Genomic DNA, 20,321 nt, shown 5'->3' with positions numbered 1-20,321 from the left:
TTAATATTAGGTATCACCTTATGCCGTGAATAGTTTCATCAAAAGAATAGGACTTGTGGATTAATGTTTCTCGGTGCGGGGGGGGGAAAAATCCTGGAATTTTGTGATCAAGTTTGTGCTAGTAGAGTCTGATGGCTTGTTACTCCTGTGGTGTCTGACAGATCCTGGAAGAAACCTATAAAATGGAGTTCATGTACAGCGGAGTGGAAGGTAGACAAGTGGTCATTATTCACCACATGAGGCTGCAGGCGAAGGCATTACAGCTTATAGTGACTGCGCGTACCACCAGGGGGTAAGGACGACCTGCTAAAAGAGAAGCATGTGGATCTTCTTAGGGTTAACTGTAAACTTAGTTTCCTCAAGCTTTTTTTTTTTTCTTTAATWAAAAAAAAATGCCCAGGGTAACTTAAATGCATAAAACATCCTGGCATGCCAATAACCATTTGCCAAACGGATTTGGAATGAAAAGACAACTTCTTTTGTCTTTGATTTAGCTATATAGTGACACAGTATTAACCCCAAACATGTTTTCCTATTAATTTTATCATCTAACTTGAGTTTTTCTCAGCTGGGAACATAAGAAAACATTAAAAAAAAGTAAAAACATTGTGGAGTGTCTTAGAGTTGAAATTTGGGACCTGTTTAAATGAGAAAAAAGTCATATGTATCGAAGAATTCACTAACTATATTTACTTTGTTAAATATAAGTTAGTTGCTGAGTTTTTTGCATCGTAAAAGAATTGTCTTTTTTACTGACGTTCCGCAACTAATGTTTGGGTATCTCGGACATAAAATGCTTATACATATGGATAACTTAGATCACATGAGAGGTTGTATGTGGTTCATTTTGGCTGCTCAGGTGACTGAAGTTACATGTGGTTTTGAATGGTTGTAGAATTAGAACTTTATTTGGCAGTGTTAGAGCAAAGTGCTTTATCCTAATTTGTTTTTTGGGGGGKTTTTTTCTTCTGTTTTTGGGGGGGTGTTGAGTTCACTTGCCATCAATTTACTGTGTTCCCTTAGAGATCAATAATATTTGCTTCTTAAGCTCCTGATTTGTAGTGGAAAGTTAATATTTTCTCACAGTGACTTTGGGAACTTCATCAGTGGCTTGTGCAAATGCAAAGTTTTTGCAAAGTTTTTTTTTGGGGGGGGGGTGGATGAAGAAGATGGGAATGCTTCCTTTCTTATTGTGTTTGGTTTACTTCTTTCTTGTGGGAATGCCCTTCTGGCCTCGCGTTGTCTTTAAGATTTGGTAGTTTCTGTAAGCTTGAACTGGATTCCAGAATGCCTTAATGCTTATAGGTATAGAGCCAGCTTTCGTTATTGGAAAATAAATTTTAAAAAAAGGAATGTTATCTTCATTACAGAGCCGAACCCCTTTTTGGGATGTGTGAAAAATTCTTACAGGAAGTAGATTCTTTTCAGAGGTGAGAAGTTCTGTTGCTTTTTCACTTTCTGCTTTAAAACCTTAGTTGATGTAAAATGTTCTTTAAAAGCCGATGATGATGATTCTTCTCTATGTAACCTGATCTAGGATGTGCCAAACTTGACTTTCAGAAGTATGTAATTCAAAAATGAAGTCTCTCCACCTCTTCGCAGGATACTAAGAGCAGCAACTCTATACTGAAGGCCATTTTAGGTCTTGCTGTTCAGCGTTTGTATTGGATTTTTCTGTAGTTGAAGCAGTTGTCAAATACATGCCGAGCATTTGGAGGCGCCATGTAACCTCTCATTCACTTCACGACTTTTGACCGTGCATGATGATTGTCATCAGATTACCTGAAACCATTAAGGCTCATTATCATCAGGGAATATTCCGCGCATTTTCTGTCTCTTCCCATCTCCCTCTCCCTGTTGCTATCATAAGACAGTGATAAAGCGAGAAGTAGACTCTCTTCTAAACCTGTAATCAATCGAAGAGCTGTCACAGAAGTATGACGGAAAAGGAATTTTTCCCTTCCTCCTCCCCAAATGTCTAAATTGGAAATTAGAGAGCGAATGAACCACATGCAGGCTCAGGGTGGGAATCATCTCACCCAGTTGTAAACATCTGCATTATAGACCACTGCTTATGAAGCAGACACCTGGGCTCTCACTTACTGGAAAGAGAGAGGTGCTGCTTTCATCTTATCCTAGTATAGATGCCTAAAATAGGTCAGGTTAGCGATGCATGAGTTTTTTTGGACGGGCTTGAAAGGAAACCAGGCAGCTAGCTCAGAGGTAGGTATCCAGAGCTGACTGAGCAGAATTCCATCTCCAGGTCTTGATTAAATTCCCATTTATTTGTGGTCCATATGCTTGGTGGTTGTGGTTGTTCAAGTGATGAGAAAAGGGATCTGAATATACCCATTCCCTAATGATAAGCTCATTTGGTGGCTAATGAAGAGAACTGTTCGCTTCCTTTTCTGTCTTTTCCTGATGCTGAGTCTCAGGATCAACAAAAGTCATCACTTCTTAAGAGAAACACAACCCCTATGGGCAGTGGTGGATTCCCCAAAGGGGMATCTGGATGATGGTTAGGTCTTAGTTAGCTCTAAGGTCGCCTGTAAATACCTGAACATGTTAAATGCCTGGCGGGGTTGTGCAGCCCAGCTTTTAGCTGCGTTCCGTGACAGAGTAGCTGAAATTTGCTGTCCGCTTAGCGGCTGTCAGAGGAACACAAAGATGCATATTCCTGCTTAACCCTTGTTGAGATAAGCATTTGATTTTCATTAATATATTCTTAACACACGCAGATGTTTCATCTCTGAGCTCCCACATATGCAAGGCAGCTTCGTCGATAAATTGCTAGACTTAATGCCCAGACTGGTGACCTCCAAACCTTCGGAAGTGGTCAAGATCCTTCAAACAACACTGCGACAAAGTACCTTCCTTCACCTTCCCCTTCCAGAGCAGGTCAGTGTAACACAAAGAATTAAAATGCAGTGTTCTTACAAACCGTCTTAGACGCCAATAGACCATGAGGCTTTTATGTTTCTATGTTTCAGCTTGGTGATCGATCACAAGGGTTATTTCTTTGGATTAGATAACTAGCATCTCCAGGATTGTTGCTAAAAATAGAGATTTAGTAATTCGTCACTTCCCGACTGTATCTAAAATTATCCGAAGTTGATTCACAATATTTCCTCTGTTAACAACAGTCATGATTGTCTTGTCTTTTTTTTTTTTTCCTCCTCTTCCACTCACTTTTGAAAACGCCCCTAATAGCTCCACAGAGCTRCGGCAACTATCATTGAGCCTACCGGTGAATCTGATAACCCTTTGAGGTTTACGTCAGGCTTGGTAGTGGCACTGGATGTTGATGCAACTCTGGAACATGTACAGGATCCCCAAGGAACTGTTAAAGTTCAGGTAAGGAGTCGCCTGACGTAAGTGCTAACAAGACTGTATTCTAGGGGGAGTTTGCATARGGCTGTCAGTACTTCATTAGTAACAGTGTTGGATTTCTGCGTTTTAACACACGCGTTCAGAAACTGGCTTGTATATAGCGCACTGCGTTGACTTACGTACAGGTCCCGAGAGTTTGATCTGGGCACTTTGATGCTATTCTGTGCTACACACGCGCTACCAAATGCGCTTGCACGTTATGAACGCAAGCACAAACAACACTGGTGAAAATCCAGCTTATGTGGTGGCAAGAAAGGGAGCAAAAGMAGCTGTTCTGAAGCACGCAGAAATACATTGGCGCTTGGCTCTCTCTATTTAAAACTTMGCTTTCTTCCTGCTGCTGAACCGCTTGTTTCAAATGTAGCTAAGAAAGTGGGTGTAGTATGATGTCAAGTGAAATATGCAGGTTCACTGCATAACAAAGAAACCAAAAACCCTGCTTCCAGTGCAGAGGAAGAAGCTGACGTCCACGTACTTCTTCCCGTGTGCTGCGGTTCTGCGTGGCAGGTGTGTGGCCATTAAATTTGGAGCAACTGGATTGCTGGCTGCAACATAAAGTACACCTTCCTGCCTTCTGAATTCGGGCAAAAAGCAAAGCAAAACAGCAGTGCGTGTCATAGAAATCCCCAGTGCAGCCATCATTCAGTTGGTTGTGGGTTTTTTTTCCCTATAGGTATTGTATCCAGATGGACAAGCACAGTTAATCCATCCTAAACCAGCTGACTTCCGAAATCCTGGTCCCGGAAGGCACAGACTGATAACTCAGGTTTACCTCTCGCACACAGCCTGGACAGGTAAGGTTAATGATAAAATACGATGTGTTTGTGTTGCTGCACGTTTCTAAGAGGGGGATGTGTCTTGCTTGATCCCAGTCTTTTGCACAAAAGATGTAGACGTCCACGCGCGGTCTTCCTGGCCCGCGGAGCCTTTAAATGAGAGAGCGCATGTTTAAAGTGAGTTCCCCCATCGCAGCGCGGAGCAAGGCTCGTTGTAGGAGGCAGGCCTGCGTCCTCGTTTAAAAGTAAGGCGTCACGGTAAACTGATTCATTGTAATTCATTGTTTTAGTTCTGACAGGTATTTGCGCGCGGCAGAGAACCTTTGGAACTGTGTGTACTCAACAGTGTAATTTCGCTGCTGATTAAAGTTTCACCCTTTTATGCCCTAAAAAAACACCCTTTATCTCTGATGAAATATGTGACTCCGACATTCATGTTCAATTGTAGTTGGCATTCACGCTTCCCTCATATGAAAGTGCTTCGGTAATTGGCTTGTGGGATTTCGAACAACAAAAGCAAAGAATATTTTTTCACAGCTCCCTTTCTCCTGTTTTCTGTTAATCCCTTTGCGTTTATTCAAATGTGGACTTTTTTTTTCTATGCAGTTTATTTTCTGGTTAATAGGATTCAGTGGTTTATTTTTTAACCAAATTTTTTTTTAATGCAATGTTCTTTTTCACTTAGTCATTTCTCTACAGCACTTCCATAGCACATTCATTCATCCTGCTTGCTTTGTTTTGTTTTGGAGGAAAAAAAATGGTATTGTTTCTAAGGCTGGAAGCATCTGGATTTAAAGGTTGATCCTGTGCCAGAGGGAGCAGAACCAAGTTCTTATTTCTGGTTCTGCAGTATTTGCTGGAAAGGCATTTTCAGTATGGTCCCAAGGGATTCTGTTTTGGTGTCTCCCCTYGTTATTATTTTAATTAATTTAACTTTGACATCGGAACTGAAGCRTATAAAATGTGGCGACGATACCAAGCTGGCGGTGGCTGAGAGAATAGAGTCAGAATTTAAAGTAATATTGGCAAAGTGGAGAAGCTGCCTTAGTTTAAGAAAGTTACTCACTGATGACCAGTGAAAAGTGTGTGCGTAGCAAGGAGAATGTCCAAACTTAAAATGTGGAATAAGTGGTGGACGCGTAGTAGAACGAATAGAGGTGACAGCAAGCTGCAAATGAAAGAAGAATTGACAGCATGACAAAAAGATGGATCTTACTCAGGGAGGTGTTAGCTGAACTGTGGTATAACTGGGGAAAAAGATTATTTATTGAGCTCTGTTTGGTGCTGATGATGTTGCAGCTGTGGTACCACTGCAGTTTTGGGTACCACATCTTAAAAATTACATAGACAACCTGGAAGGAGCCTAGAGGAACGCACTGAGAAGAGGAGGTTTCGGTAATGCAGTCTGTAAGGAAAACTTAAGGAATCATGTTCTTCAGTCTAGAAGGGAAAATTTTGACAAGGATATTGTTCAATATTCTGCTCAAAGTCTTATTATGTAGAGCAAAAGCTTGTTTTCGTTATGAACACTGGGAGAAGAACAAAATAAAATCACCTTAGGTACCTTATGGGCAGTATTAGGAATACCTGCCTAACTGCTGAGATGGAAAAACAAGGAAAAAGGCTGTCTTGCAGTGTAAAAACCTCCAACAGAAGAGAACCTTTAAGTAATCTTCTGYGTTGAGAGTCTTGATCAGACTCCATCTAGATTTTACTTGATCTTGCCATGAATTCGGGGAACTAGGCCTGCTGTCTTTTGACAATTATTTCTGAAGTTTGCTAGTTTTAGGTTTATCATAGGATTCTCTTTTTAAGCTGAGACTAAGGGGGGGGGAACAAGAATGGTGCTTAATTCTACTGTACTGAATGTAATGGCAAAAATTTAAAGTTTCAAACTTAATTTAAAAATTAATTTCAAGACATTTTTGGATTCTGATCTTGTACACCTAGAATGGCTCTGTACTTAACCCAGCATAAGTAAGCTGAAATCTTGACCAATTTTGAACTCTCACAAATTCTTTCGTTCAGTATTGCTTATTCACTGTGTGATGACCGTTGTGTTTGAGTTGTTCTGTTTTTTTGTGTTTTTTTTTCTCTTCAGAGCCGTGTCAGATTGAAGTGAGGTTGCTGCTGGCCTACAACTCCAATAGGAGCAAGGCGTCTGCTAAAATTCCCAAATGCACCTGGAGCGAGAGCATGGAGGCTCTCCCGCAATCTGAAAACGGCATAGAGGGAACCATACCATTCAGCAAACCCGTCAAAGTTTATATAATGCCCAAACCTGCCAGGCGGTGAAGTCCGTCACTGAAAGACACCTATTTAGGTGATCGTTGGGTTACATGAAAACAGTTTATGTTCCAACATAGTGAACCAAACCAACGCAGCGTTACACTTGCACAAAAAAAGGTAAAACATGAAAGTAGAGCTACTGAAGAGCAAATGGTCTTCTCTGTTGCGAAGYGGATAGATCGATACAGGAGTTATTTGGTTAGTTAAGAACAATTTCAAGGAAATGCAGATGTTTCTATATCGAATCAACAAAAGGCAATTCTCAGTCAACATTCCAGTAAATATTTCACTGGGGCAAATACTGCAGCCTTCGCCTATCAAAAGTTTCTCTTCAAGGCCTTTAGGTTTCTTGCTYGAGGTATTTACTGTGTAAATACTTAGGAAATTAAATCCGTGTTATTTTACAATACTCTGAAATGAAGTTAAGGGTTTGGGGGGGGGGTTTGAATGTCTGAAATTTGTATTTGTGCATTGGTACCTAAATCCTTAGCAAAAAGTTTTTCTGAAGTGCTGTTGTCCTTGTGTAGGAACTTGCATCTCCAAGTGGAATGACCAGTTGCCACAGGCTAAATCCTGAGCTACTTTACGTCCTGTACGGCTGTGCTGAAGTTGGCAGTTTTGGGGAGGGCGTAGATTGTTAATGCTGCGGGGCTGGCGGAGGAGGAACACGTTGGCTCACCCAGCAAAACTTCAGTTAGCAGGACGTGGAGCTTAACTGAGTAGAAGCAATGCAACACTGTTACTTTTTTTTTTTTTTCCTCCTAAAAAGGAGTCGTACATCTTTATCTTTGAGCTGTAACTCCCCCTTCCAGTTGCATATTTTGTATGCCTTTAGGAACAATGTGATTGAATAGCACAGGCTGAAAAAATACTAACCTTGTTCCATTAGGTCTGTATGTTGATCTTTTTCCTGGACTGATCATGCTGAGACTAGAAAGTCTGTTTAGTTTTTCATTTCTGCAACAGTTTTTGGCAGTCAAAACYTTTCTGATCTGCTTGAAGTAGCTGAACACACTCTCAATTAAGCAGCAGTAAGTCAACTTGTCAGTGTTTCCCTAAGCAGGTGAGCTAAGAGGGATGGGAAGCCCTTTCCCAACAGGATGGGCTCCTTCTCATACCGCTTTCTGTTCCCGGAGGGCTTGTCCTTGCTAGAAACGGGATGCTTCTGGCCTTCCTCTTGAAAGGTATCTGTTAATCACTCCCATGTGCAAGACTATGCTTCAAAAGACTAAGGAACCTCCTATGATTCTTAGCAATCCTTTGATAGGATTTTCCAGGAGCGCTTGAAGTGTGAAACTTCCTAGTACAGCAGCCAAATGTTATCTGTGTTTTATTAAATTAATTGCAAAGAAAAAAAAAAGAAAAAGTGTATTTGTAGCAGGTAAACAAAGTAGTGAAGAAATACCTTCCAGTTGTACAAAGATTAGTTTAAATAATTATGCAAAAGCCCTTATATGCTTTTCTACAATAAAATTGGAAAATTCCTTCTAACCTGTTTCCTGTTACTGTAAGCATGAACATATATACCTCTGTGGGTCTGTGCTAATAATTCTTATTTTTTAATTTCTTTTTTAACACTGACATGTTGTGGTCCAAAGGCTGACTCCGTAACCATTCAGTTGCTGTAGGTATTCATGTATTAAATGTCCCTACTTTCACAAACTGTATTTTGTATTTCAGGTTTAGGGCACTTGTTTGAAAACCTCCTGCACAGCTGAGTTGTTACCATCTGACTTCTCTTTGGCATCCTCAGTTGAGTTCCCAGGGGACGCGGGTGGACGTACGTCTCTGATTATGAAGCTGTGTCCTGGGCAGATACTTGATGAGTTGAGCTATCTGGTCCAGAGGGGTTTTTCTTTCCTCTCAATTTTACACTTTGCCAGTATTTGTGCAGTTTGTCGTCCCGGTAAAGACCTCTGATTAAAATTGTGTCCGTACGCTCGAAGCCACGACTGATGCTGCGGCAGGCAGAGCAGAGACTCGGGGCTGAGGCTGATCCGTGGAGAGGGGACACCCGTTGGGTGCCGAGTGCGGCCCTCCCGCGTCAGCGCAGAGCAATATGGATGGGCAGCACAAAAGAGCCTTCACGCTGCTCTCTCTCCCGCRGATAAACGCTCCGTGTCCCGGCGTTAACCAGCTGGCTGGCACAAACTCTGCCTTTCTTCAAGGTAGTTTGGCTGTCCTGTGGCTATCAGTTTTTGAGTTATGAATTATTACTCAGTTCCAGGCCACAGATGACCAATCTGCTACTCCATTCTGGATATTTTTTCATTTACAATATTAAAATCATGGCCTCTTTTTTTTTTTCTTCTGCGCACTGGGGCAAATTTCTGCTRTTTTGCTCCCTTATCCTGCGTTTGAACTCCTTTCATATAACGTACAAAGCAAAGATCACTCTCCTGTATTGTCACCAACTGAAAATCAAATACTGAAGGGATATAGAAAAGTTCTTAATCTGTAATTTCGGGTGCCTAAAATTCCTTGAAAATTTAAAGCCAATAAGAATGTTTCCTGTCTCATAATAGGGATATTTGATAGCTGGCTTCTCTTCTTAATCTTGTCCTGTTTTATTTTTTTATTCTTTTTCCTCTGATTCCTGGTTTGACTCACAGAAGTCATAGGTTTTCTGTTTTTCCTTAGGTATCGCCTGTTCAAGCAGATGACTAATTCATCGTCATTTTGGCCAAACTGAAAAAAGTGTTCTGTGACACTTCTTATGATGATTTTAAAATTCAGTGCTGAATGCTGCTATTTTTCTGTTGTACTCCTTCCAAGATTCAAATTTGCCCTTGTTTTTCCTGCTACGTAGATAAGCAGACTTGTAAACATCCCTTATACGTGATGGTGCAGCAGCTCTGATTTGTTCTTCTTGCTTCAGCTAAGATTTTAGTTTGCTATCACTGTCTTGCTCTATTCTACCCTGTCTCTTTTTATTCAATATGTGCATGTGTACTTCTGAGGGGTTTTTTGTTTTTATCTCTGATTTCTTTTAATTTACTTTCACTTCTAAGGGCATTTTTCACATCACATTCTAACATACAGGAAATCTGAAAGGTAATTTTTAAGAGGTAAGTAATGTGAGGTTTTATCTTAAGTCTATATGTTGACTTTTTTTTCCCCTCATCCAAGTTTGAGACATTTAGGTTTTTCTGCTCTCAAATTCTGGAGTTTATACAAAGATGTAATTCAGAATTTTTCATTTCTATTGAAGGAGGAACATAGGACTTCAGATCACAATCACCCAAATGCTGGGAGATTYGGTTCTGCCAGGTGTTTCCTAAGAGTGGGAACGTAGTGCCATCATGCAGCACGAGGCTTGCTACAGTGAGGCTGAGCAATCCAGGAGCAAGGGCAAAGAACTTGCTGAAAACTAAAACGATGTTCAGTCCCCAGCTCCTCTGCCTTTTACCTCCAGGTAGCTAGAATGTCAAGAAGCTGGCAAAGAGAGAAGACTGAACCGTTACGAAAGTTCACAGGGACATAGCTTAGTGGTTTGAAAGTGTGTTGTTTTGTTTGACTTTTCAGATTTAATTAAACGTAGCACCTGTAAGGGGGGAAAAAAGCCCATCCCTATATGCTTTTAATTTCAAATTCATAATCAGACTGTTTCAAATTAACTGAGCCATTTCTTAGAACTTTGAACCTAAATAATGCAACTGTCAAGAACAGTTAAAACCGTGAATTAATTTATTTGGAACAAACTTGGAGACTATGAGCCATTAATTCAAGCGTGGCATGGCTTCAACGTTTTCTTTAAAAAGGTATAGAAAAATTAAGTAGGCAGGTACACTCACTGCAAGAGACACAAACCAAAAAGTTAYTTGGAAGAAGAACGACCATTGTGTGCATTTCACTGAGGCCCATAAGCCAGCATCTTGAGCTCTGTCTCGCACATGTGGGTTTCCTTTGGATCTTGTCTTAGTTTGGGGACYGGGCTGTCTGCGTTTTACAGTTTGATTCTGCAATATTTATGAGCCTTTAAGGTTTGAAGGCATAGAGATGCTAGGCTTTGCACAGATGATGTCTAATGTCCCTTAAAAATGCTGGTCATGTTGCATTCAGGGGAGGCTTTTACGGCCTGCCTCTCCTCGCTGCCAGATCATGCATGCTGCTCTACCAAGATAAGCGCCGGGGACCGAACGGCTCAGTGGCAGGAACAGCTGGGCTGGAATCTTCTTGGCACTGAGCCCAGACGTGGCTTTATTTTAATGAGTTTGTCAGGGTGGGAGTTCGCGGCCTACTGGGAGATGGTTTTCATGGTGGGAGGCAGAGAAGCGGTGTATGGGAAAAAGCCTGCTCTATAAAAGGGCATTCCCATGATTTGGGCTAGGAGACCTTAATTAAAAAAATATATATTTATGGCTTGAGCTGAAAACAGCAATTTAATAAAGAGACCAATTTTGATGAATCAGTCCCAGCTGCTTCAACCATGCAGCAAGGCAGCTCCAGCCCCTGAGGAGGAAATCTGGCTTTCGGTGACTGGAGCAGGCTCTTTTGTGGGAATTGACAAAGCTGACTCAGGAAGCCGTGACAAGCGCGATAACAGAAAATAGGGATGGAAAAGACTTACAGCACATCATCTCCCTGTTGACACTGAACTTCTGTGCTGACGGTAGCGGGATGCAGTTTACCCTTCAAGAGAAAAATCCATTTCTTTGCACTCTGCACCTCCCCTTTTTAGAAGCGGAGTCTTCTGTATCCCACTAGTTGCCAAATAAAAGGAACAATTAAAAGGCTGCAGCATCAAGCAGTGTAGGTGCACCTCTAAACGTTACCTGGCAGCGCTAAGAAGGCTTAGCTCCTTTCATGCTCTTTGGAACCAGCTACACAGTATTTCTCTCAAATTCAAATACAAATACAGACCATATTTTTCTCAAATATAAGATGCATGCCTAGCAGTTTTGCTGAATGTGGCATCCTCCAGAAAGTGATTTCAGTGCCACATTAATATGGCGAGGGGAAAAAAAAAAAGGAGGTGAGAGATAAGGTGTTTGGTTAGCTTCTCATAGCGGCATAATATGCATGGTGTGGTACTTAAGCAGCTGGAATTATTCTCTTAGCAGAAGCCTTAACAAGCATCTTCCTACTTAAAGCTTCCTTAAGTGTCAAAAATTCAAGAAATAATGCAACTATGTGACTGTGACTGAAAGTCAAACCCCACTCCACTGTAAGGCAATGCCTTAATGCAAAACAAAGTTTTCAAAGTCTGTGCTCTACTGGCATTCTCTTGAGAAAACTACGGTCTTTGGGGTCAGTGGTTCATCTTTTATTTCATACAATGCAAACTATTCAGAAAAATGTCATAGCATTTACGGCTGTGTCAGCAAACACAAATGCAGTTGAAGAGGCAGTTCTTGCTGTCTTAGATAAGATTTTGCCTTAAACATAGCCACACTATTACAAAATGTTACTGTAATTAAGAGATCGTAAGATTAAAAACTCCATATTGCTAAGTACTCACTTTCCCTTTGCTTTTACACCACACTATTTTATGAAATAAAAGGTTTTTAAAGCTTAATAGAACAAACAAACAGAAAAAGAACATGCCATCTTGTAAAAGGTTATTCTTGGGAAAGTCATTCAGTCCTCATACTAATGCAAGCCTCTCCACTACTACTTTGGATAGCTCTAAGAGCCTCAGGGCTTTTCGTAACGTTATCTCTTCACTTTTGCTAATATGCACAGACTTGATCAAAAACTAGTGAGCTTGGTGAAAAGAAATCTACAATAAGTAACTTATAACTGGTCATATTAATAGAAGCCCACCAAGCAGGAGAAACAGGAAGAACATGAGAAACTTCTAAGATTGTCACGGTAATAATATACTTGTTGGCACAATGTTTAACTGATCATCATTACCTGATGATTAAGTATTCCCAGCCATTCCCAGCTTGCTAGCAGCATCGTAATAGCAGCAATTTAACTCAGACTAATTTCCTACAGGCTGACATTTTATATTGCAAACTAATTGATCAGTCTGTTCATTTTAGAAAAGCTAGAGACTTTTGAATTGAAATGCGTTCTACACTTCAATATTCACAATTAATGGGAAAATTCTTTACAGCCCAAATTTTACATTTATACCTTGTAAACTTTTTTTCCTTTTTCAGGTTCAATGTAAAATTTAAAAGTGCCAAGTTATGTGATGTTCTTCATTCATCACAAAGAAACTGATCTGCACAGTTAATATCCTGAACAAAATTGCCAATAGGAGGCAGAGTTGGAGCTTTTTAAAGCTTATTTATATGGTGACTAAGGGCAGAATAATGCTTTATTTTATTTAATAATGCTTATCACCACTTCATATGTACCATTTCATTCTACTCACCAAATATCTAATAGCTATATTGCAATGCTTAACAACGTAGTTGTGGTCTATTTCCTGACAGAAATATTCACAACCTAAACTTTAATTTAGCAAACAGGTGAAAAATTAAGTAACCAGAATATGAACAATCTTCAGAGAAGAATTAGGTCAAATTCAAGAGTGTATTGATATATTCTGCAACTAAACAATTTCCCGTCATTAATAAACTCCGTTTGCGAGCACTCAGTTTGTTTAAATCCAGAACTGCTAAATTATCCTTGCGTTTTAGATTTTCGGGCTACATTAACGCCTTGGCACTTCGCACGCAAGTCCACTCCGTTGCCTGTGATTTGATTCAGTCAGAAGGCATATCCGTGTTCTGGCTGAGGTCAGGGAAGGCTGCGTTAACTGAAGTTTCAACATGTTGAATGGAAGACTCCTCCCACTTTGACACCTCGAGCAGCCAGCGCGTTGTACTCTTCTACAGCCTTCTCCGTTTGTAAGACCAACACATCAATCCCATTTTTCTTAAGATAGTCCACAGTAGATGCTGGTACCTGAGAAGAGGAAAGGAAAAGGGAAGAGCAAGTATTAGAATCTTTTCCCCATATACYGTACAGCTTGAAGAAAAATAGTTACTGAAAACATTTGTTAGCAGAGGCCCTAAAGATATTGATAGGAACCAAACTGGTAATATGCTGAGAAATTTTTGAGACCAATTTTTCTGTTCAATAAAGCAACTCATATATGCACACCTCCCGTTTCTCCTTCGTAGTTTTACATACGGCCCTTTCTTAAGGCAAGAAATAGAATTTGACCAACTACTGAATATAAATAAGGTGTTATTCAGATCACCAAAAAGCTACAGAATTGCTTTTTATGAAGTGAAGATCAGCCCTTCTGAGCTTTCTGCAGCTAGTTTATCTGCTAAAATGACGCTGCCAACATTAGTAACAAAAATGCCTCATTATCAAAGTATTTACAAGAGGCTAGAGAGCTAGTTAATAAACTATTTGGGAGAGGGAGCGTTAATAACATTGTAAAAATTTCTCCTTTAAATATTGCTCCTGTAGCAGAACGTAAACCTGTTTAATGTTCACCACTGATACTAATACACAAGGAGCTTGAATAATGTTACTTTCAGGAAGACGGTCACTACTGGCAGGAGCTCAGATATGCTAATTCAGCATTCTGAATTTTTTTCTCTCTTAGAAGAGCATCCCAGTTGATGCCCCCCCGTATACGCAGACAAAGAAAAACCAAACAGTTCCAGTTTATGTTTATCAGAGAACAAAAACCCACCTGCAAAGCCTCACTCATGCCACGACCAATYACTACAGTTTTAACACCCTTCTTGACAACTTCTTCAAGGTCAGCTGGTTGCACTCCTGGAGAATGCTAAGTGTCAGGAGGCGAAAATATTAGTCTTTGTACCGAAAGCATAAACCAGGAAACATTCAGCTATACGTTTTGAAACAGTACATAGCTTAACAGGATAAATTAGCTAAACAAAATGTAAAACAACCCTCTTGCTTGCGTGTGCGCACGCGCACACACACACGACAATATTGGTAATTTCAAAAGGTATATATGGATATATGCAGATGAAGAATGATAAGTTAATCAACTGAATCCATAAATACACTTATAATGTTTACATAAATTATTATTATGTTACACTAACTCTCCCCTCCCCCACTTCACTTTTTGTGCATCTCTATATGGCTAGAAGTAAGATATTGTATAACTTTTGGCTAAAGTTTGGCCCCTCTTCAGTTTGCAACTGTTTTTTTCTTTTTTGTGTTAAACTCTATGAACAATCTTTCCCCCTCTCTGTCTCTCTTACAGGATTTGTATGTTCTTTAAGCGGACTGAGACTAGTTTTTCGCGTTGGGTAGGTAATCATGGACTTCCAAAGAAAGTTATTTTTATGGAGATGCTCGTAAATCTGGATTCCCTGTCCTTCTTGCTCTTTCAGAAAATACTACATTCCTTGGATTAATTAAGGTCAAAGCATCAGCTTAACAATTGGGTGTAAGAGGGGTAAAACTGACCTAAAGCAGGAGCTTTAAAAGTGACCTATATAATGGAAAACCTAAATAGATGGGGTTTTCTTCTTCATGATGTAAGAAGGATGCCAGAAAACCTGCCTCTTTAAGTAACCCAACGGTCCCCCCCGCCCAGTTTTCATTTAACGTAGACTCATCTGTCTTTTAGCTGGAGGACTCTTCTAAGGACTTCTATGAACTTGCAGTTTTCAAATGATCAGACTGAACATCAAAACGTGATCGAACTGGGAACTATTTGGGAACTTTTCAGCCATTATATCTGTTCTGCTTCTCCGGTCATATGGGCATATAAACCCAGAGATTCTTAATTCGTTCTTCATCGAACACGGAATGCTGTTTGAGGGCTCTAAGGTATATATGATAGTGGTCCAACCCGTGCAGCTGTCTGTGAGGGCTGGTGGCAATAGCTGCTACTCCCTGTCCCCCCTACGAAGCAGCGTGTCTGCAGCCCTCCGACCTCTTTGCACGTTTACTTCTTAGACAGACATTCTGCATTTCTTCCCAGGCAAAGCCTAATGGTTAGAAAGAAGCAMCAGGCAGCCTGCTGATCAGCTGGTTGGAACTGTAATAACTGTTCTATGGACCATTCTCACAGTCCCATTTAAAATGGAAGGTGAAAAGTAAACTGCAAACTTGCATTAGTCCCGGTTTCTCGCCAATCCCAGGTTCGGCTTCCTCCCGGCCATACTTTGCAGTCCTTATATGTTGTAGAACAGCCTTTCACCTTCATCTGACCCCAGGAAAGGGAAGCAATTTCAGGGGAAGACATCACAAAGTTGAATTAAGGTCTGGAAAAAGGATATTTAATACATAATGTCAGGCTAACATATGTAGCACATAATTAAAAAAAAAAAAAAGTTCTTGTCCCAAGGAGCTTGGAAGGAAAAGCTATTACAGACATTATCTACGTGATTTTGTGACAACAGAATTGAATTGAGGATCAGCAGATTTGTTTAATTAACAGCCCTTCTCAAGATTTTGTGTAGGATCTTGGACTAATCATTTTACTTGCCACATCTGTAGAAGTATCAGGTGCCCGATTTTTATAGCAATCAACAGGAATCAGGTCCCAAAATATCCTCCCATATCTGGCTTTTAATCTTTTCCATAAATGTATAATGATGAGAACATATTCTTAAAATATGTGAGACATACACTGGTTATATGGCCATCTAAACCATTTTAGTATATAGATACAGGTTCATTAATTTGAGATGGTGAATGAGGTTAAAAAAAATCCCAAACACATTATTGCTTTACTAGCTTTAATTCAAAGCTCAGGAAAGACTGAGGCAAAAACAAGAAGATAGCTACATGCCGGACTCTAAACTAACAGATTTTTCACCTGTACACTTTTCTCAGTAAAGGCAACGTTGAAAAGAAAGTCGTCAGCAAAACAATGGCACTGCCATACTGCCATGGCAGTCAAGGCTTCAGAGACCTAAAGGGGTCAGGCCTTCTTTCCCAAGGTAGAATCAACTATAACTAGTCATTCCCTGTAGACGTCAAGTCTCCCTAGGCAAGTTCTTGGGACAGATAAGCACCCAAATAATGTCTTTTCTAAAGTCTAAGCTAAATCTTCATTGTTTTACTTTAAAAACATTATTTTTAATCCTTTACTGCAGACAACAACAACAACTTAATCTTCATTGTTTCCACCGTCTTTCATTTACCTGATATCCATCCTTAGTCTTTTTTCCTTTCTTTTAGATTAAATAAACTTCAGTTCCCTTCAGCCTATCAGTCATGTTTTCTGAATCTCTGCTTATTTCCTCCATTTCTCCCTGAAAGCCAACAATTGGATGCGTCTTTCTTTGATGTCTTTTGCCTAAAACTAGACAAAGTGCTCCAGCTGAGGCCTTATCAGTGCTGCATAGAGACTAACCCTGCTTTTCGGTATTAGGCACAGTCATTTTTAGCTCTGCTATCACAGTCATAGCTGGGCATCAGCGGAAAGGGACAATGCCCTAGAAAGAACTACTTGACAGTACCAAGAAAACACCTGTGCTCTTTACAGTACTTCAAATCCCTGCAATCTGATCTCCGGTATGATTCTGCCACTAGATTGCAACATATTAGTCACACAGGGATGCTTTAGAAAGGGTTTAGACTAGCATGACAGTAAATTGACAGTTCTCCAGGGTAATGACCTCTCTGCCCTTCCGGTTCAGGGGAAGGGCAGAGAAGAAAGAGGGTGGTCTGAAATCAACACTGCAAAGAAAAAAAAAAAAAGGGCTGGTTGTATCTGCAATTAAAAGAGCTCTGCTCRTTGCTGTTTCAAAAAAACTTAGTGGTAGATCCTTCCAGATATCTAGATTTTCTTTCTCTTTTTTTTGTTTTAAATTGTTCAAATTCACCAGGAAAATCAGTCTTAGGAACCCTGGTGTTACTGGTTAAAGAAAGAGCCCTCTCAAAAGAGCAGCCTTCGGATAAACAGGCTTCCAATCCTCCTCGAAGAACTGCAACCTCCCTTCCTGCCTTACAGCAAACTAAAGTATGGCCAGACAGGATATGTTCTTCTCTGATTGCCAGGAACGAATGTCAGTATCCTGCTTCAAATGTTGCATGAAGTAAAAACAGAATTCCTTTGGATGCAGCAAAGGAATGAGGCTGCCAGAGCTTCTACTTTCACAGAATAAAGGGGCAACTTTCTTGCTTGCTCCTTTCGGAAGTCCGTGATGCGTGTGCCCTGCCAAGGAGCTGTGAGTGAGTGCAATCTGTCTCGATTCCTATGTTCTGGATTCCCTCATTACACATCCACAGTGCATTGGGTTCATATGAATGTTCCTAAGTGTTTTTTTTCCCCTGAAGAGGTCTGCTGAAGTGAGATTATAGTAGAAGAACTAGCACTAGACCCAACAGAATGGAGATTACGTGTCAACGAAGGAGTAAAGGCAGAACCAACTGCCCAGAAGTTGGCTCTGAAGAAAGAAAATAATTTTTGCCTGCTCTAGTCTTGTGAGGAGACAGCAGAATTCTGGAGTTAGAAGAACTGGAGGTTAGACAGAAGGGAATGAACAATAAAATAATTAGGAATTATTATTATTATTATTATGATTTCTTAGTCAAAATAGTATTAAAAGTTTGGGACTATGCAATCAGAAGAGAAGAACAAACTGCAAAAAGGACAGCAAATGTAAGCTAGGGACTCCATAATATCTTTTTCCAACCACATCAAAATAAGGAATTAGCTGAAACTAAGAGACAAAATTCAAAACCAATAAACGTTTATAATCTAAAAAAAAATCCTATGACACTGGCAGACAATATTAGTAAGGTCATCTGGTTATTTGAATTAATGAGGATATTTTAAATGGAAGTGAATAAGAATTAACTTTTTAAGAGGACTTTGGACATTCTTCATGCAGGGCACGGTCCAATCACTAACCAGCAAGGATTAGAAAAATATTTCTCCAACAAATGAGTTATTCTTTAATTCTTCACTATGACATTTGCTGAAAGGTACAGTATCAGTCGAGATCAAATGAGACAGTGAACTATAAGACTCACAAACATGATCTAAAGCAGCAATTTCTGTGAACTGCAGTAGTTCAAACATGAAGTGATGATGGGGAGAAATGGCTGAGGAATCCATAAGCAAAGCTATGATATTTTAAAAACATTGGGAATACAGGAAGCTGGAGAGCCTACAAGGAAGCAACACAAAAGTTTATAGGGGGACACTGTATTGAAAGAAAGAAATGAAGTAGGGGCCAAAGATGGCAAAACAAAAAATAGCAGAAGGCTGAGAATTAAGCCAATGAAACTTGATATTTAAGCACAGGTAGGCAACAGGGAGGATTTTAAAACTTCCAGCGTGCCTAATTTCCATGAAGTTAACCTTGCTTCAGAGTAGTGTCCATCAGCAGCAACTTGGATAAAAAAAGAGGAATGGGAGTAACGCATCACAGAAAACTGTATTAAAATAGCATAAAAAGAAAGAATGTTTCATAAAATCAATGCTATCCTGAGATCAAAGAAGATAAAGGCAAAAGAGTAAATCAGCATACATAAAGTTCTGGCAGAGCAATTCCTATAACATATCAAAAGAATATCATTCTCCAAAGTTGACTGTGAGCAAGGTGAATAAGTGACAGCATGCAACTTCCTGGCATTCAATGCAATTTTAGAAAGATACATAAGTCAGAAAACAAGTTCAAGTGATTTTAAAAGTGACAGGCAGTAAAAACATAATGAGGACAGACTAGGTTCAAATGAATGGGGTAGGGAGGGGACGGATCTGAATTGTAAAAACCAGAAAGATATTTTTCAGAAACTCAGTAACCCCATTTTGCTGCGTAGCCTGGGGAAGGCGAGTTATCGGGTGAGGTGACGGAGGGTGCTCCACTCCTAAGAGAATAAGGTGCAGAAAAGCAGCGTGAGAACGGGACGGAGGGAAGGAGGACGGGAGCAAAAGGCAAAGATCCGAGGGAAGCATTAGCAGGGCGGGGAGGAGGGGGAACAGTAGTGAACACACGGGAGCAAGGAGCTTGAATTTACGAGGAGGACGGCACAGGCGAGTTCTTGAAATCCGACCGAAATAAGGAGTGGAGCGACGGCCTCGTCCCCCGCCGCTTGCTCTCTAGCGAGGCAGGTAGCGCCGTCAGCAGAGCGGCGGCGGCCCGCTGCCGAGCGCCCCAGGCGGCAGCGCTGCCGCAGGCCCGGCGCTCGCCCCGCCGGGGCGGCCTCCCCTCCGCTTCCCGGAGTGGCGCCGTCCTGCACGGGCCGGGAGAAGAGCCTTAACTCCCCTTTTCCGCCCGCGGCCGGTTCGGTTCGGCTGCGCGGCGGACGCCCCCTCGCCCTCTCCCTGAGGTGATCCGTTACGACCGTTACGCACTTGCCTGCGCGCGACCCCCACTCACCGCCGGCGCGCGCAACCCCTGCCCCGCCGGGCGCAACCTCTGCCGCTCCCCGGGAGAGGGGAGAAGGGGGGGGCGGGCCCGCTGCGCCCTCATTGGCCAGCGCTACCTGCCGGCCCCGCCCCCGCCGTGAAGCAGTCACGCATGGGGCCGGCGTTCGGCTCCCTCCCCGCGCCGCTCTGATTGGCCGCGCCGGCGTTCGGCCCGCCCCCGTCACAGAGCGCCCCTCCCCTGCTCCCCGCCTTGTTTTCATTCCCGTGTCACACGAGGCGCGGCGGAGTCGGCTCGCGCCGCTCTAGCTGCCGCCTCCCTCCCCCCGCCCTGCCGCCGTTGCATTGTGGGATAGTGGTGCCGCGGCCCCGGGTCTCCGAGCGCGGCTCGCCAGCGCCCCCCTCCCTCCATCTCCTCCCCCCTCCCCAGCTCCTTCTCCATCCTCAGGTCCAAGATGGCGGCGGCGGCTCCTCCGGCTCCATCTCCGCCTCCCCCTCCTCCCTCCGGCCCGTGTTGCCCGGGCTCGTGGCCCAACTTCGCCGTCGTCTGCTCCTTCCTCGAGCGCTACGGGGCCTTGCTGGACCTACCCGAGCTGCCCTTCCCCGAGCTGGAGCGCGTCCTGCAGCCGCCGCAGGAGCCC

General features: G+C 41.8%; 3 protein-coding genes across 8 annotated transcripts in view; 2 read left to right on the top strand and 1 right to left on the bottom strand.

Moving 5' to 3' along the window:
* INTS4 (integrator complex subunit 4) overlaps positions 1-10,034 on the top strand; it is a 37,043-nt gene extending 27,009 nt beyond the window's left edge. Inside the window, exons 18-24 of one of the 4 annotated variants that reach the window (XR_003255535.1) lie at positions 162-292; positions 1,371-1,430; positions 2,739-2,898; positions 3,211-3,354; positions 4,064-4,184; positions 6,268-6,572; positions 9,667-10,034. Coding sequence is in view for 1 of the 4 variants with exons in the window: in XM_026078149.1 (XP_025933934.1) it covers positions 162-292; positions 1,371-1,430; positions 2,739-2,898; positions 3,211-3,354; positions 4,064-4,184; positions 6,268-6,461 (810 nt within the window). In the remaining 3 variants the exon portion in view is untranslated. The other 3 variants (XR_003255534.1, XR_003255533.1, XM_026078149.1) reach the window with 3 other exon arrangements.
* Positions 10,035-11,706: 1,672 nt separating this feature from the next.
* AAMDC (adipogenesis associated Mth938 domain containing) lies at positions 11,707-19,793 on the bottom strand. 3 transcript variants are annotated; one of them, XM_026078151.1, is made up of 4 exons: positions 19,694-19,793; positions 15,469-15,619; positions 14,065-14,160; positions 11,707-13,319 (listed from the first exon to the last, which is right to left on the bottom strand). In XM_026078151.1, the coding sequence occupies exons 2-4, from the start codon at positions 15,598-15,600 to the stop codon at positions 13,179-13,181; spliced, it is 369 nt and encodes a 122-aa protein (XP_025933936.1). In that variant the 5' UTR covers positions 15,601-15,619; positions 19,694-19,793; the 3' UTR covers positions 11,707-13,178. The 3 variants fall into 3 exon arrangements, with proteins under 3 accessions (XP_025933936.1, XP_025933937.1, XP_025933938.1); XM_026078152.1 differs by having other exon boundaries at positions 19,673-19,765; XM_026078153.1 differs by having other exon boundaries at positions 19,669-19,762.
* Positions 19,794-19,981: 188 nt separating this feature from the next.
* RSF1 (remodeling and spacing factor 1) overlaps positions 19,982-20,321 on the top strand; it is a 66,185-nt gene continuing 65,845 nt past the window's right edge. Inside the window, exon 1 of the mRNA XM_026078166.1 lies at positions 19,982-20,320. Within this exon, the coding sequence (XP_025933951.1) occupies positions 20,136-20,320 (185 nt within the window). The 5' untranslated portion in view covers positions 19,982-20,135. The remainder of the gene's footprint in view (position 20,321) is intronic.

This window comes from Apteryx rowi, unplaced genomic scaffold (assembly GCF_003343035.1).
Source record: "Apteryx rowi isolate R43461 unplaced genomic scaffold, aptRow1 scaffold_471, whole genome shotgun sequence".
NCBI lineage: Eukaryota > Metazoa > Chordata > Aves > Apterygiformes > Apterygidae > Apteryx > Apteryx rowi.
This window is presented reverse-complemented; position numbering and strand designations above follow the sequence as displayed.